The 15,651-nt window shown below is 39.0% G+C and overlaps 1 protein-coding gene across 1 annotated transcript in view; it reads left to right on the forward strand.

Annotated features, from left to right (window-relative positions):
* agap1 (ArfGAP with GTPase domain, ankyrin repeat and PH domain 1) overlaps positions 1 to 15,651 on the forward strand; it is a 126,829-nt gene that overhangs the window by 19,695 nt on the left and 91,483 nt on the right. Inside the window, exons 2-3 of the mRNA XM_057337060.1 lie at positions 12,781 to 12,839; positions 14,008 to 14,095. Coding sequence (XP_057193043.1) covers positions 12,781 to 12,839; positions 14,008 to 14,095 — 147 coding nt within the window. The remainder of the gene's footprint in view (positions 1 to 12,780; positions 12,840 to 14,007; positions 14,096 to 15,651) is intronic.

Genomic DNA, 15,651 nt, shown 5'->3' on the forward strand with positions numbered 1-15,651 from the left:
TTGCAGAGATCGCCACTGGTGACCATGCAAATTTATTCAGTTTTAAATTGTTTCCAACGGAAGCGCCGACTTAAAAAAATCTAGTGTACCAAATGCCAACAGGAGAGAGAGAGAGAGCTGTGCAGGTAAACCCCACGCCCCGACCCCAAGAGGTGCTCTAGCGACAGACACTAGAGGCTGCGGTCTTTCCTCGTAAGAGCGCCCGAATCCCATACCTCGTAGCAGGAGCGCCAGTGCTCTGCTCTGTTTTTTCCACACTCCACGCACAAGAGCCCGATAAGGCAGCGTGGAATAAGCGCCCGCAGATCTCCTCAGAAAACTCCATGGCATTCCGCGGATTTCAGCGCTTTGTTATTGACAAATATACAAACACAACATGAGCGTATTACTACGATGCGCTGTTTGCTTTGACATATTTTAGTGAGCCTGAGGACGAACAATGTGAAAAATGTTAAAAACGACACTAACCACGGAGAAGTTCAGGGAACGTAATATGTCTATTACTTGAGACACCACTGGATCATTTCAAATCCTTTCAAAAGTTAGAACAAACGACATGCGAATTCTCTTGTTAAGTTTTATTTGAAGTTATCTTTACATTGTGTTGTGAACATGCGGAAAAATGTCATTATTAAAAACTAAAATCAATATAATAACAAATGAACACAACCCCTTTCTTTTTGCTTTAAACTCTATAAGCAATAAAATGTTTACTCTTTCATACAGTATATACAACTTATTAATATGGTCTTGACATGCACCTTTTCTGTTGGTTCAAATGAATTCATAGTACAAATTTGGTGTATTTAGAGTTTAAACAGTCGACTTGGCATCCATCAGTAACAAAGCTTCTCTGACTCTTTTTAAATAAGCAGAACAACATCTGCTATCAACTGCATTAAAATATACAGTATAGACAGGCAGCGTTTTAAGACTATTTGAACACATTTACACACAATTATTTTTGTGGACAAATGTAAGCACATTTGATACTATTTCACAGAATTCTGCAGATTTTTCCCAAATTTTAGTGCAGAATTAACATGAAAAGTCTTCCGTATGATCCTGCTTATGAGGAAAAACTTGGAGAAAAAACTTTTTGAGCAAAACCTATGAGAGGGAAGATGTACATACAACAGGATAACTAAAAGTACGTCATTTAAAAATGTAAGTTCATGTTATGTGGCCCTATAAATGTTTTTTTATATATATAGAGTTTTTCCTCTATAGGAGCCAATGGCTCCTTAATAATTTTTTTGTCTGTTTTTTGGTTACCAGCGTAGTTAATTATGTCATTTTTTTTATCTCTATGTAGATAGCAATTGTAGAAAATTGTATGGATCTTTTCATTTGTCTAGCTAGGGGGTCACTTTCAGAGTTTGTGTTTTACATGTACATATTGAATGTACATGTAACTACATGCTCAATGGTACACAAGCAAGTCAACACAACTCTTGCAGAAGTGGAGCCAGTTAACATTTGCATTTAGCATTTGGAGTTCAGGTAAGCTGAAAATGATTTCCTTGTGTGTTTTGGCATGTATGCTCCTACCTGCTTTTGTTCTGTATCAGGCACTTGGTTAGTGTTTTTTGATACCTGTAGTGCTCTACAGTGCTCCTGTAGCTCAACTGGTTGAGTTGCATGAGCAGCACACAGGTCATGGGTTTGATTCCCAGGAAAAACACATACTGATTAAATATATCACTGTAATGCACTGTAGATGGTTAAAAGCGTCTCAAATGTGTAAGTGTAAATGCTCTGTATTCTCTGGGAGCTGTCTGTCCTATTTGGCTGTGCTGACTCAAAGGCAGCCAGAGTATAATAATAGCATCTGTAAAAAAAAAACAGAAGGAGAGATGCAGAAACTGTGCCAGCAGTGCGGGCTGTCTGAGGTCGAATAAAGGCAATACAGCTATTTTTCCCTTTCTCTTTCGCTCGTATTGGGGCTGCCATGTTTTAAGAAGACCACATCAGACAAACAAAGGGAGGGAAATCTACAGTATATGCAGAATGTAGACACTGCACAGGAAGTGGACAGATGTTGTGTATTTACATCGCACATCATGTATGGTGAGCAATTTACAGCGCAGTGGGCTGTACGTTTGTACAGCCATGTGATTCCTGAGAATCAAACTCGAAACCCTCGTGGTGTTAGGACGCTCATGCTTTTCTTTTCGAGGTACTACATACTAGATCACTACATACTCCATTTCTATTATAGGTGCGCTATACCCTTAAGGCACCATGTGTTTCGATTAGGTTTGAATTCAGAGACTTTTAATTATAAATGATCCATCTCAGTATTTCAATAACAGCGTAGTAGGGATGTAATGATTACCGGTTTTGTGATAAACGACTATAAAAACATCCAACGATTAGTAATATCATGTCATATTTTAGTTATCATTAAACCGCACCAACTAGTCGTTACTAACGGTAAAAACTGTTCAGGGTGAAATGCGGGTTTTGTTCATTTATGTCAGGAGTGCAAAGTAAACAAGCAAAATAATATATTATTGGTATGAGACATACTTAGTCATCCTTGTCTGCTCCCATTTATTTGTGATCACAGGGCGTTTAGTCCAGAAATGTGCCTATTGGGGGAAATATACATATACTGAAACACGTTTACTTCATATTTCTTTAGACAGACTGAAGATTTTAAAGCTCTGTTCAACTCTGTCTGTTTCTTTGGAGATTGCTCTTATGACTGCAGGTGTTTCCTGGGTCCTAAAGTACACCGGGTTACTCACAACACATGCAGACAGATGCTTTTCTGATTTGTGTTGTGTTTAAATGAATGTCTGATTTACTTGCTCGAGGTTGTGTTCAACCCGAACAAGAAAGACTTGGCCCCATTGTGCCAGAATCGGGTGTTATTTATTTGATGTTTCTGACAACAAAAAGTGCTTTTAACAAGTCACATCAATATAAATGTTGGGATTGCACGTACTCGGATACAGTGTTTGGTATAATGCAGTGTAAGTCGCTTATGATAAAAGCATCTGCCAAATGCATAAATGTAAAAATGGAATAAACTAATAATCTAGTATCAGTGGCGGCTCTGCATACTCCATTCTGTGTTAACCACATTAGAGCCACCTTTAAAAATCAGTGCACTATTGTGGCACAAAATATGTCAAATTAAATTATACTAACTAATGACCCTCCCTGATAAATAATTTATAATAAACACTGCAATATTTGACAAACAGTTTGATTTCATGGTAACTGTTTCGTTTGGTAAGTATGCTGTTCAGTCTTGTTTTTGGTTATGAAACTTACCCGAAGACAAACACCACTGTGTTAAACACAATAGAAATACCTCTTCGGATGCACCTGCGACTTGTTTGCAGTGTTGCCCAGCCCATTGTTATTTTTGTGTAACGTTTTGTTCCATGCTAAGAACAGAATTATTATTATATTTGATTATTTATGGATCTCAGTGCATCAGTCAGTTAACTTTTCCTCCGCTCTCTCTGTCTCCATCTCATCCTTCATGCTTGCCAAAGGTACATTTGTTCAAGCCGTTTTGGGAATGCCGTGTTGAGTGTTTTTGTGTCCCGACTGTCTCTTCCTGTTAGAGACAGGACTGTTTCTCCCATGTTCCAGTCAGTACACATGTTCCACTGTGCTGTTCTGGATAATCCATCCACATGTGGAAATTACACCTCTGCTTATGCCATCACTCCCTTGCTCAGACTTTTTTTTCAACTTCCTTACTCTTCTCTGTCTTTTCCTCTGTGTCAGTTTGATGAAGAGCAGACACATTCTGCTAAACACTTTTATCTCCCCCTGTCTTGGCAGAGGTGACACCCAGAAACACTTGAGGATAACAGCCTTTCCAATGTCCCGATGTGTTTGTGCATGTGTATAGATGTATGTACGTTGCTTGTCAATCAATTGCATATACTCAGCTTTTCTACTGCTTTATATGCAACATAGGTTTAAGGTTTATTTATTAAGAAAGCCTTACTAAGTGCGGTATGGGTCATGATGGTCAACTTTGTGATTGGTCCACTATTGACAGTTGAAAAGATGCACCCAGAGCTTTGTTGGAAATATAAAGATGTTTCTGAGAAGTTACAGGAGAAACAAAGTGGTCGGGCAAAATGAGTGACAAAATAAAAGTGCATGTGATTACCTTTCTCTACTGTGACGATGAATCCCAAATCGCATATTTGTGCACTATTCCACACCATTTTTTGTATTATAAATAGTGTGAATAATAGTGCGTTCACATTGAAAATTCCAACAAGAATATGTGCACTTAAGGTACCCGGATGATACACTCATTGAACTGATAAAATGAAGTGTGGAATGCTGGACACTTCATGCACTCAACGGTCACAGTTTGGCTTGCGTCGCGGAGCAAGGAGGTGTGAGCAAAGTTCACCTACAGGGACAGTAATGCTTCAGTCTAATAGTGACCGAGGTCATGTTGGGCAAAACAGGTAACACTCACTTTAAAAGTGCAATGTACAAATAGATTTTCGTTGACCGGCATTGTGTTACGCATTTATTGTCATTTGTCCTCTTATGGGAAACCACTTACACTTCCAGTTTAGTGTAAACCTTTTCATTGCTTCATTTGGGATGATACTACACTTCATATACTGATTGGCAGAGCACATAGTGCATAGCTTAAATGCATAGTGTATAACTTTCATTATTGGTTAGTGTGGGAGAGTGATGGAAAAGAGTACAGGATCCCAGTGCCGTTCTGGTCCTAAAGCATCATTCTTGGAAAAATCGCACATTTTAGCAGAATAAAAATCTAGCCTCTTCAGATGGCTTTTACATGGCTCAAAAGCTCAAATTTGCAAATAGAAAGCAGAATGACTGTAGCTTTCAAATAATTGGCTTATTGGGGCCAATTCCACTTTTTGTACTCTATTACACTCTATTAAGTTGCTTTAAATGAAAGGGATAAAAGATATTAAAGATATTGTCACAGCGTATAATGGTTGCTTTTTGCCAGTGTAATTGAAGGTTCAATGATGTCTGGAACACAAGCGGTTGTAGTCAGAATCAACATCATACTGCCGAAGGCAACGAGTGGGTCACTCCCATCTGGGTCAATATGTTTGCCAGCACATTGATTGAACTACAGTAGCTAGTCCAGCATGTGCAGGTCAATGAGCTGGTACTGACGCGGTCACTGGCCAGCCACCCTGCTGTACTGGGAATACTGGGACAGCTGGAAACTTGTGGCCCCTATTAGGAAAACAGGAAACAGCTGTAACAACATCCTGTCTTGAAGTGATGTCCAGGGAGCTGAACAGTGGCACATGGGTGAGCTATCGAGTGCAGCCCAGAAGAGGGGCAACAATGCAGCCCAGTGTGTCATAGGGGCAGCGGGAAGCCGATTGACTGAATATTTTCCATTCGGTCAGTTGGGGTCGATGACCTGCATCAAGATGAACTCAGTGGCATGGTGCAAAGATACAGTTACAGGTTTTCTTGGATGAGAAATGCCCAGTAATTGAAAATGGTAGCAAGATTTGAAGAAAGAGAGAGTTGTGTGTGTTTCGGGTCAAGCTGCATTATGGACATGAGAACCGGACTGTGTGTGGTGTGTGTGGTTTTCACTGTGCAGCTGAAGTCTTCATGTGATGCAGCGTGATTCTCTTTAGTGCCTTCAGAATGCTATTTCTGGAACTGTAGTGAATGGGGAGATGAAACGTACTGCTTTCAGTGTCTGGAGAGATAAATGGGGGAGGTGGGAATGAGATGTGAGATGAAGAGTGTAAAGTGATAGTCAGAGAGAGATGTGTTCTGTTGCGTCCTGGATCGAAGGATCAGAGTTGATATGAACTGAAGCTTTACAGCACTGACTGCGCACACACTTCACTGATGTGTTCTCGGCAACTGCCTCAAAGCTGCTGGACAAGCCCTGTGTGCGGCTTTTTGTCGAATTTTCTCATTTTCAAATCTAACATGGGGCACTGTTCTTGTTTCAGTCAGAATGATGTAATCCAGTCTCAACCTCAGACAGCTACTGTTCACAGACCCTCCAAGAGCGCCTGCACATTATTACTGCAAACCATAGTGCAAGAATGCTGAAAATCCATTGATTTCACCAAGATGCAAGAACAAGAATGGAAGGATTTGTGAAAATGACGCTCTGTCATGTGACCAAAGGTTGAATTACATTGAATGTGGTGGAATTTCTGTGTATTTTCTGCACCACCAGTGGCACTAAACAATACGGTGATATAAAAATGTGATGATTGATATTGTGTTCTACACATTGTAATATCATAAACTATTTAGCACAATGGTTACAAACTCTCTCTCTGCCTCCATTCACTTGTATTTTTTGCGTGATTCATTGACCAGATAACAGAGAAATCACAAAATATTAAAGATGAATTTCACTGATGACGGCATCATTTATTTCGGTTTAAAAACATTTAGATAAATTTTGCGAGAATATCGTTATTGTGAATTCTTTTGCGCATAGTAGTGATAACCTGATATCATGAGAGGCAGAATTCTTTATAAAACAAATTTCACTCCCGGACAATTCCAGCGTTATGGATGTGACATTTTCAGTCAAAACTTGAAATACTAATTCTCAAAGAATGTATTTCTTACCAATATATCAAACGTCTGTTTATATTTTACTAAACCCCTGATGATAGAGTCCAGACATCAGAAAAAGATCAGTCTATGCACAAGTTTTCCATTAAAAAAAATGAATGAATGCGTTACTAATGTGACAAAAAAAGATGGGCGTTTTTTGTAGAGACGACATCCTTGATTGTATGATTTCTGTAAAATTAAAAGTACAAACTAGAAGCAATTCATTTCACCTCACTATTTTTTATATAATATTTTGGCCTTTTTCAAGAAATTTTGCCAAGACAGTACAATGTAGAGAGACAGGAAATAATGGGATTTGAGAGGGGGTACAGAAGCTGGGAAAGGACCACAAGACAGGATTGGACGAGTGACTCGGGTCACCCGCAGCGTTTTCGCGTAACATGTCAGTGCACAGCCCATACTTTAAAAACAAAAAGAGCTGTAAAAACTTAGAAAGAGACTTCACAGGGGTATTTAAACAATCATATATTGACAGCTGACCTATTGCTTTGGTAAAAACTTCATTGTTGACATGTGCATTGAATTGCCATCCTGCTGTGTTTGTTCACCGCTTGGCTTTACTGCAGATTGTAATTGCGTTTGGTGACAGTAGTGACGCAGAACTTTACCTTTAAATTTGCTATAACACACTGACGTCCAGTTACTGGTACAAATTTAGAGAGTGGCCCAGAAATCCAATTTGCTTTCGCTGAGTTCAAAGACACCTGGCTCTTTCTACTTAAAAAGCATCTTATGTCGGTCAGATGCTCAGAGCTTTAGCTAGTGTGCAAGTTAGCTAATGCATTTTTCACATACAAATGACAAGAAAATCTAGTTGGCTGGCTTGTGGAGTATTCATGAAATTCTTTTTTCTCAGCGCCCCCTGTGCCATTCGACTCAAACCAGTCATCTACATTCAGAGGAATTACACATGGTTGTGTACTGCTCTCTCTGTTCTGCAGCAGAGGAAATCCAGCTTCATGACAGAGGCGGATTTACACCCCTGAATGATGGATGTCTTTGGGAGTTGACTCACTTTAAATGTGCCTTTCAGCGCAGCGGCTAATTGTTGCAAGCTACCGACACATTCATTGCATAGTGCGCGTTAGTTCCGCTTTAATAAATCCTAATTGAATCTGCGAGGAAGCGTGTGCTGCCAATGGTGGGTTGCTGTGGCCTACTTCTCCAAGTCTCTTTAGGATGATTGCGCTCGGAGTTGTGGGTGTGTGGGATTTTAAGGATTCAGGAGAAGCTGCCAGTTCGTAACGCAAGGGAGAGTAAGAGAGGAAACCTACAGGAGGAAATCAGATGAAGATGCAATGTGTAAAAAGGCTGATCTGGGTCAGGCCGCCACAGACTTGAGGACAATGACCTTTCATAGCTTAATACTAAATTGTTCCAGTAAACAGATTTTTTGTTTTTCAACTATAGACCGTTTCATCGGACGAGCTCGCCTGACCCCCAGTTAACTTCTATAAACTAATCCCATTTCATTTAGAGTTATTGCAGTATCAACACTTCAGTCAGTATAGGATAGTCAATATCAATGCTTGTGACATTTCACTGTAACACTTTACAATTAGTTGTCCTTTTTTAGGAGGTCACGAAATTAAAACATCATTAAAAATTATGCCTTTTTCTATGTCTGTTGACTATAAATCTATATAATCCCACTGAGCAAGCCAAAGGAGCAAAACTAAAAACTCGAAAGAAATCAGGTTTGACCAGGAGGGGCGTTTTTCTTCTGGCTATGCAATGTGAACATAATGTCAGGTTATTAGTCAAATATTTGTTAATTAAAGGTCCAGTGTATGTAATTTAGCGGCATTTAGTGGTGAGGTTGCGAATTGCAATCAATGACTCACTCCACCCCTCACTTTCGAAGCTCTACGGTGGCTGACACAGGACTATGATGTTGTCGTGTTTTCACTTCTTTGCCGAAGGAAATAACGTATTTACGAAATGCGCTCTGTAGAGCAGTTTGTCCATTTTGGGCTACTGTAGAAACAACATGGTGAATTCCAGGGAAGGGGACCCGCGGTGTATGTAGATAGAAATAGCTCATTCTAAGGTTATAAAAACATAACGCTTCATAATGTAAGGTCTTTATACACCTCTGAACACATAGTTATGTATAATATATTGCATTTCTGTGACACTATCACATGTAAAATAGTTATGTGTGTGTGTTAGGTGCATGCCATATTTGATTCTGCGGTGTAAATATTTTTACGTTTGTAATGTTCCATTTTTAACTTTTACTATTGACATCCCTACTTTCCATTTTGTCTTATTTTTCTTTCGTACATGCAGAATGTGGGTGGTGGAAGTGAAATCCCCTCTTGGTTAGTCTCTGCGTTTAATCTCTGAGCTCACAGCAAGGGGGTGGAAGGTCCGGGCAGGTCATGGGAAAGTATGACTGGAAAGAATCAACGTCGTGTCGAACGTGAAACTCTCACCCTATAAACAAATAAATAGTAGCATTTAAATAATGGAAACATGAGCTTTCCAGAGGGCACACAGGCACCTCATTAGATGACCTGCTAGAATATCTTGACTAGTTCCATGTTTGAAGTTGATTTTTGTTTTCTAAACTACTTTCAGCCTACCGAATTCGCTGTACTGCAGAGTGATAAACATCTTCAGAACACAAAACTGTTCTGTTCTCTGGATTTGCTTCGATTGGAGCGTCATATGAATAGGGCCCTATGATTTCCGCCATGCGGAAAATGTGGACAGAATCGCGGAATCCAGGCATTAAAACGGAATTTGCTGTATAACACGGAATGGCACGGAAGCTGGCAAATCTATTACTTCTTAACCAGAAAGTAGCGCTAAACAGCTAACAAAATGCAAATTGCGCTATGAATAACGTGAGAATTTTTCATACGCGGTTTAAATCTGCTTGTTTTGCGTGTCTGTATTAAAAGTGGTTAGATTGAGTGTACTGCACTCGTAATGCTCGTGTGGTGCTTTCAACCGCATCGAAGCTACTGTCAAACAACCTTTGCGGCGACCTGTCAACATAAAAGTCCGGTTAGCTTGAATAAGTTATAACACCCACATTTTAACCCACCATCCCCCAATTTTTTTTAGAATTCGACCAATTAGTATATTATTTACTTTAGTAAATGTAAGTTAATGTGCTAGTAAAATGATAAAAACAGTACTTAAATTTAAGTAGACCCAAAAACAAAATAAAAAAGAAAATGTACTGGTAAAATGGTTCATTAACATAGTTAAGTACATTACACCCTATTTTTTCCCTGTATGGTTCAAAGTATCCACTGTAGGTTTTTGAGTGACTATTATAGTTTACCTTAGTATTTTTTCATGTTGGCAAATATATTATTTATTTCAGTAAAAAACGTAAACACAGAATCCAGAAATTTGGGAGATAATAAAACGGAATTTGGGAAAAATAAAACATAGGGCCCTATATGAAGCCTCTTATGGAATTGTATTCTCTCATCGGTCGCAGCACTGGCCATTGTCACTTCATAGACTGTGATGGTAATACGTATATTGTTAATAATTGTTAATGTCTTGACACCTTAAGCATATTAATGGTAGGAACAAGAAGCAATGTGCCTGTGATCCAGATCATTGAAATGAGTAGATTGTCTAGTGTAAACTATTTGTAGTATACATTTTTGCTTTTTAGTATCTGCTTAGCGCTAGAATAAGTTAGCAAAACAGCTAACATTTTTAGATCGCCTTAACTAAGCAATACCTGCATTGCTTCTTCAAATTCAACTTACAAGTTGAAAACAAGTAGGTGCTTATAGGCACAGTCAACCTTGAAATATTTGTGTTGTAAAGATTTGTGATTCTTTCACAATGACTGATCTTCAGACGTGTATGTGTCTCATTCATTCTCATGAGAGGCTCAGAAAGAGATGCATGCTCTGCTTTGTCTCTCCTGAGGCTTGTGGGAGCTGCTGTGTGTAGACGAAGAGGAAGAATAATGACTGTTTTAGGTTTGGTCTTTTTCACAGGAATGTTGTTCATCAATGAGGCGCAAAAAAACAAACCAAGAACCTTCTCTGTAATAGTAATCATTTTCCGCCGTAATATCATCCTTTATGTTGTTGACATATGAGGTTTTTATTAGAAAACTTCCTTGCTTCACAGCAGACTAATTAGTGCTCACAGGGATACACTGAGCTTAACCTGAAGATTCAGTCAGTCTGTGATACAAAATCAACCAAGAGCTCTATTTGAATTGAAAAGGCATTGCAGTTATAATAAGGGCTGAGTCTGTAATACATCATCTCTGGGCTGTCACTGCCATCATGTCTCCTATGATGTTACAGATTGTCATTGTGAACCGAGTCGCACAGCCAGCTGTCAGACCAGAGCTGCGTGCTGATTGGTTCCATCTGCACACACACACACACACACACACACACACACACACACTGACAGACAGGAGCAAAGAGATCAAAGGTTATTAAAATAAGTGTAATGTCTCCAAATTATGTGGTTACCTTAATTTACCGAAACGTTTAGGTGTCCTTTTGCACCCAAGCTTTTTTATACATTATGTCTCTGTGTATGTGGTTATGTTAACAGAAAACCCCATGCCATGATTCTAACGGCCGTCTCTCAGATCTTAGACAAGAGGGTCACCCAGCTGAATATATGAAGCACCCCCTCTAAAGCTGTTGTTTCCTTTTTATACTTCATCAGCTAGCCTGTCAAAAGGCCTAGGAGACAACCCCCAAGGGTTATGCATATATGTTAGCATTAGTTTGTGTTTAGTGTGAGTCTCTAGAGAAATTACAGACTGATGTTATTCAGTGTCAAAGAGCAGATGACACCATCATAGCATCTATTATTTCTTATACCGAGTTGTCATGACAGGTATTTGCTCCAAACCTGCTGTTTTGCATACCCAAACAACATTTTAAAAGGGCTGTTCACCCCCCCAAAAAACATATTTTTCTCACCCTCATGTTATTTCAAACCTGTATGACTTGGCAAAACACAAACGAAAGTATTTTGAAGAAAGTTAGGAACCAAACAACACTGACGCCAATTGACTTACATTGTATGGACATTTTTCAAAATATCTTCTCGTGTTCCACAAAGAAGAATCATATTCAGTTTTTGAACAACACAAGGATGAAAAAATGATGACATCATTTTTATTTTGGGGCTCAATTATTCCTTTTAATGGTCATATCCATCCCTAATGAAAAGCCATGATCAGTATCATAATTATGCAACAAATTTAGAAAAATGTTGTATATAAAAATTGTTATATTTTATTTAAAACTAAAATAATGATGATTTTATCCAATATCTTTGTGCACTGTATTTTATATTTAGTTGGAGTTCGCAACTTTTGCCTCTTTTGTCATTTCTGTTTAAAACCTAAAACTGCAGGTACTTTATATACAAATTTTAAACGTGAAATCCTACTAGACTCCAATTATAAATCATTATTATAGGCTATCTTTGCAAATCGGCGTAAGACAAGAAACAAACAAACACAATAAAAAAAACTAGTTGCAGCTTTAAAGTGTCATGTTGGTATAGTAGCAACATGTTTACCTTCTCCTTAAGTGTTGTCAGTAAGTGAGCAATGTTGTGCGCTCCATTTCACTTAGAATGCTGCTTTGGAAGGCTTGTGTTACCAGTAGAATTTATTTAAGAATTATATTGACTTAAGAATTAAAAATACCAATCTGGCATGTCACGCATTGTATATTGTGGTTATTTATTGGGCAATATCCAAACATACCCCCTGATCTCACCATACTCACTTTGCAACTGTTCCCCTGCATTCATGGATTTGCATGCTCATTTGTGGTTCTCTCAGATGTCCTCGGAGCATTTGAGCCCACGCTGCACCTGCAGCCACTATTGTTCAAATGTGAACGGATTCATGCAGCTGAGTGTGGGGGCAGTGCAGTCAATGTGGGTTCTAATCTAAACGTCGCACATTTTGGTCATCCACCATTTTGAGATCTTTTCATGCTCTCTCGTAGAGTTGTGTGGTGATTTGTGGTGTGTTCTTGAGTCAAAGTGAATTTTGTTTTTCCGTATTGTGTTTAATTTTCCCTCTACTGTTTGTCTTGTGGCTCACTTATTTAGAACAGTTATTGGCAGAACACAGCCGGATGTCAGTTTAATGCTAATTTCAATTCTCTAACCAAATAAACTCCATTTCTCTGTGTGTTACAGATGCATTTGTCAACAGTCAGGAGTGGACGCTCAGTCGCTCAGTACCAGAGCTCAAAGTGGTGAGTCTGTTTATACTCCATAAAGTGTTTTTCTATAACATACATACACATCATTTTGATTTGCATTATTAAATATTCATTAATGAATGAATGCAGGCCGTGGCAGCGGTGCACATGTCGAATTCTACAATAGATGAACAGGCATATGTGTTTTACTTAGAGTGGAATTCAGTTGTTCTTTCTCATAACTAAAAAACTTGATTATCCTTATAAATGCTCACCCACACGATACGTGCCAGTCGACGGAGCTCATTTTCTCTGTTTACAGACATGGCAATTTCCTGCGAAATCCATCCCCACAGCTCTAAATTGAAACATTATAAGGTTTCAGAGTAATGCAAAAACAAGATTTGAAAGATGATTTATGGTACACTCGGTCTTTATTTAAACTTTGTTACTAAAAACGTTTGATAAGCTGCTTTGGAGTGTGGAGATGAGTCCGTACCTAGACATGTGCACGGTTAACCGCGTTACCACTAAATCTTGCTGAAACCGAGCTGGCTGCGATAATGCAAGGTATCGTTTATTTTATTGATGCGTAGCTTGTCCGTGAAGCACGGCTTTGGGATCAGTAGAAATGCTGCTCGATCTAAAAGCAGTGCGAGTTTGAGTCGCTTATAACGTGCATTTAAAAAAGCAACGCCCGTCCAACATGATCATTATAAATATACTTTATTATCATGAAAATACCTGAGGAGGTTTGAGTAACAGTGATAAAAAAACATGTCCTTAGGCATTACCTAGAACTACGTGTGTTATGGTCTTCTTCTGCAGTGCGTATTTGGAGTTTCTGCACAAGAGCGCCCTCTTGCTTTCGGATGCTGCAGCATTTTACCGTACTTCACTCACAAGTTGTGCATAAATAACGTGATATATATTTTCTGTTAATTGGGCAGATGTCTATCCGTATCCTCCAAAAATTGGCCGCTACACTGAATTCATTATGTTGTGATGATACTAAGCATGACAGTAGCTTTAAAGGTTACAAAATATGCATAGACTTACAGTCATCAGGAATTATCAAATGGCAGCGTACCATGACTTTCTTTAATAAAATTTAGTTCAAGTAGCTAAGCCGACATATAGCAGACGTTGTTTATTTACAACCCAAAACAATATTCAAGGGCCAAGAACCCTAATCATTCTTTGTGTTTGTATTGCAATGCAGGGCATTGTAGGTAACCTGGCAAGTGGGAAGTCTGCACTTGTGCACCGGTATCTGACAGGGACGTATGTGCAGGAAGAGAGCCCTGAAGGTAAGCGTTTCACCATCACCTCTACTGTTACTATAAATATGTCTGGGAAATATGTAGAAGCTCTAAAACTATCACGTTGTACTGTGTTTTTTTTTCTGATCTCATTTACATACGTGTGCTTTCAAACAACACGTCAAACTTTGTCACACCAGGTCTGATGTAGTGATGGCAAACTTCTGGTTCCCATGTGTCTCCGGTTGCGATGTGCCACATATAAATATGCACAAACTCCTCTCGCGCTTATGAGATTTGAGAACTACGGTGGAGGAGAATGTGTTTTGTGAATAACAATTTTTAAATTACAGACTTACTGTCTGTTTCTTATGCTGGGTTCACACCAAACGCGAACAATCGCGCCACACTCTTTGTTACTCACGGGAAAAGTTCGTTATTTTGATCTGACTAATATTTTCAACCTTCGCAGAAGACGAGATTCGTGTATTCGTGGTAATTGTGACCCCTGATTCGCATCGCCTGCCGCGAGTTCGCGTCTATACGTGTCTTTGCATTGACTTTGTATGTAATTTACTCGTGCAAATCGCTTAATTCGCATTTGGTGTGAACCCAGAGTTGCACACAATTATCATCGTGTGTAGGTCTAATACCCAAGTCTTTAGGTTGTTTCTAGGGATGCACCGATACCAGTATCGGCCCGATACCAAGCTCATTGTACTCATACTTGTAATGACACACTGATACCAAAGACCGAAACCTCACGTGACATACATAAAGCCCTATGATTTCCGCAATGCGGAAAACGCGGACGGAATCCAGGAATCCAGGCATAAAAACAGAATTTGCTGTACAACACGGAATGGCACGGAATATGGCAAATGTATTATTTCCTAACAAGAAATTAGCCCTGAACAGCTAACGTAACAGCTAACAAACTATTCAGATACTGTTTAAATATGTATTCTGCTTGTTTTGCGTGACTGTGCGTGTGAGAGAGTGGCGCAGTTGCGTGTACTGAACGCATTTTGCACGTGGAGCTTTCAGCGCCAGCGTTTCAAGGCACGAGGACACGAACACATAAACAAACACCATGTGCGGCGATCCGTCAAAATAAAAGTCCGGTTAACTTAAACAAACGCTCTTTGTGGCGTCCCGTCAAAATAAAAGTCCGGTTAACTTGAACAAGTTATAATACACTCACATTTTACCACACCATCCCCCTTGAATTTTTTATAAATTCAACCACAGAGTATATCGTTTACTTTAGTAAACTGAAGTAAATGTGCTAGTAAAATTGTGCTACTTATCATAAAAAAGTACTTAAATTTAAGTAGACCTAAAAACAAAAGAAAAAAAGAAAATGTACCAGTAAGATACTGGTTTATTAACATAATTGTACATAAGACATCGGTTATAGGTATCGGCGATTACCTTAAAAAAATGTTGGTACTCGTACTCGGTCTTTAAAAAATGGTATTGGTGCATCCCTATTTGTATCTGATGTGCTAATGCATTAAAGATTAGTTTTCAGGGCTGCGTATACAGATACACTGCAGATACACATCTAATGTCTCCTCTTTCTTCTCCTCTCTCCTCCTCTC

Source organism: Triplophysa rosa, linkage group LG7 (assembly GCF_024868665.1).
Source record: "Triplophysa rosa linkage group LG7, Trosa_1v2, whole genome shotgun sequence".
Classification (NCBI taxonomy): Eukaryota; Metazoa; Chordata; class Actinopteri; order Cypriniformes; family Nemacheilidae; genus Triplophysa; species Triplophysa rosa.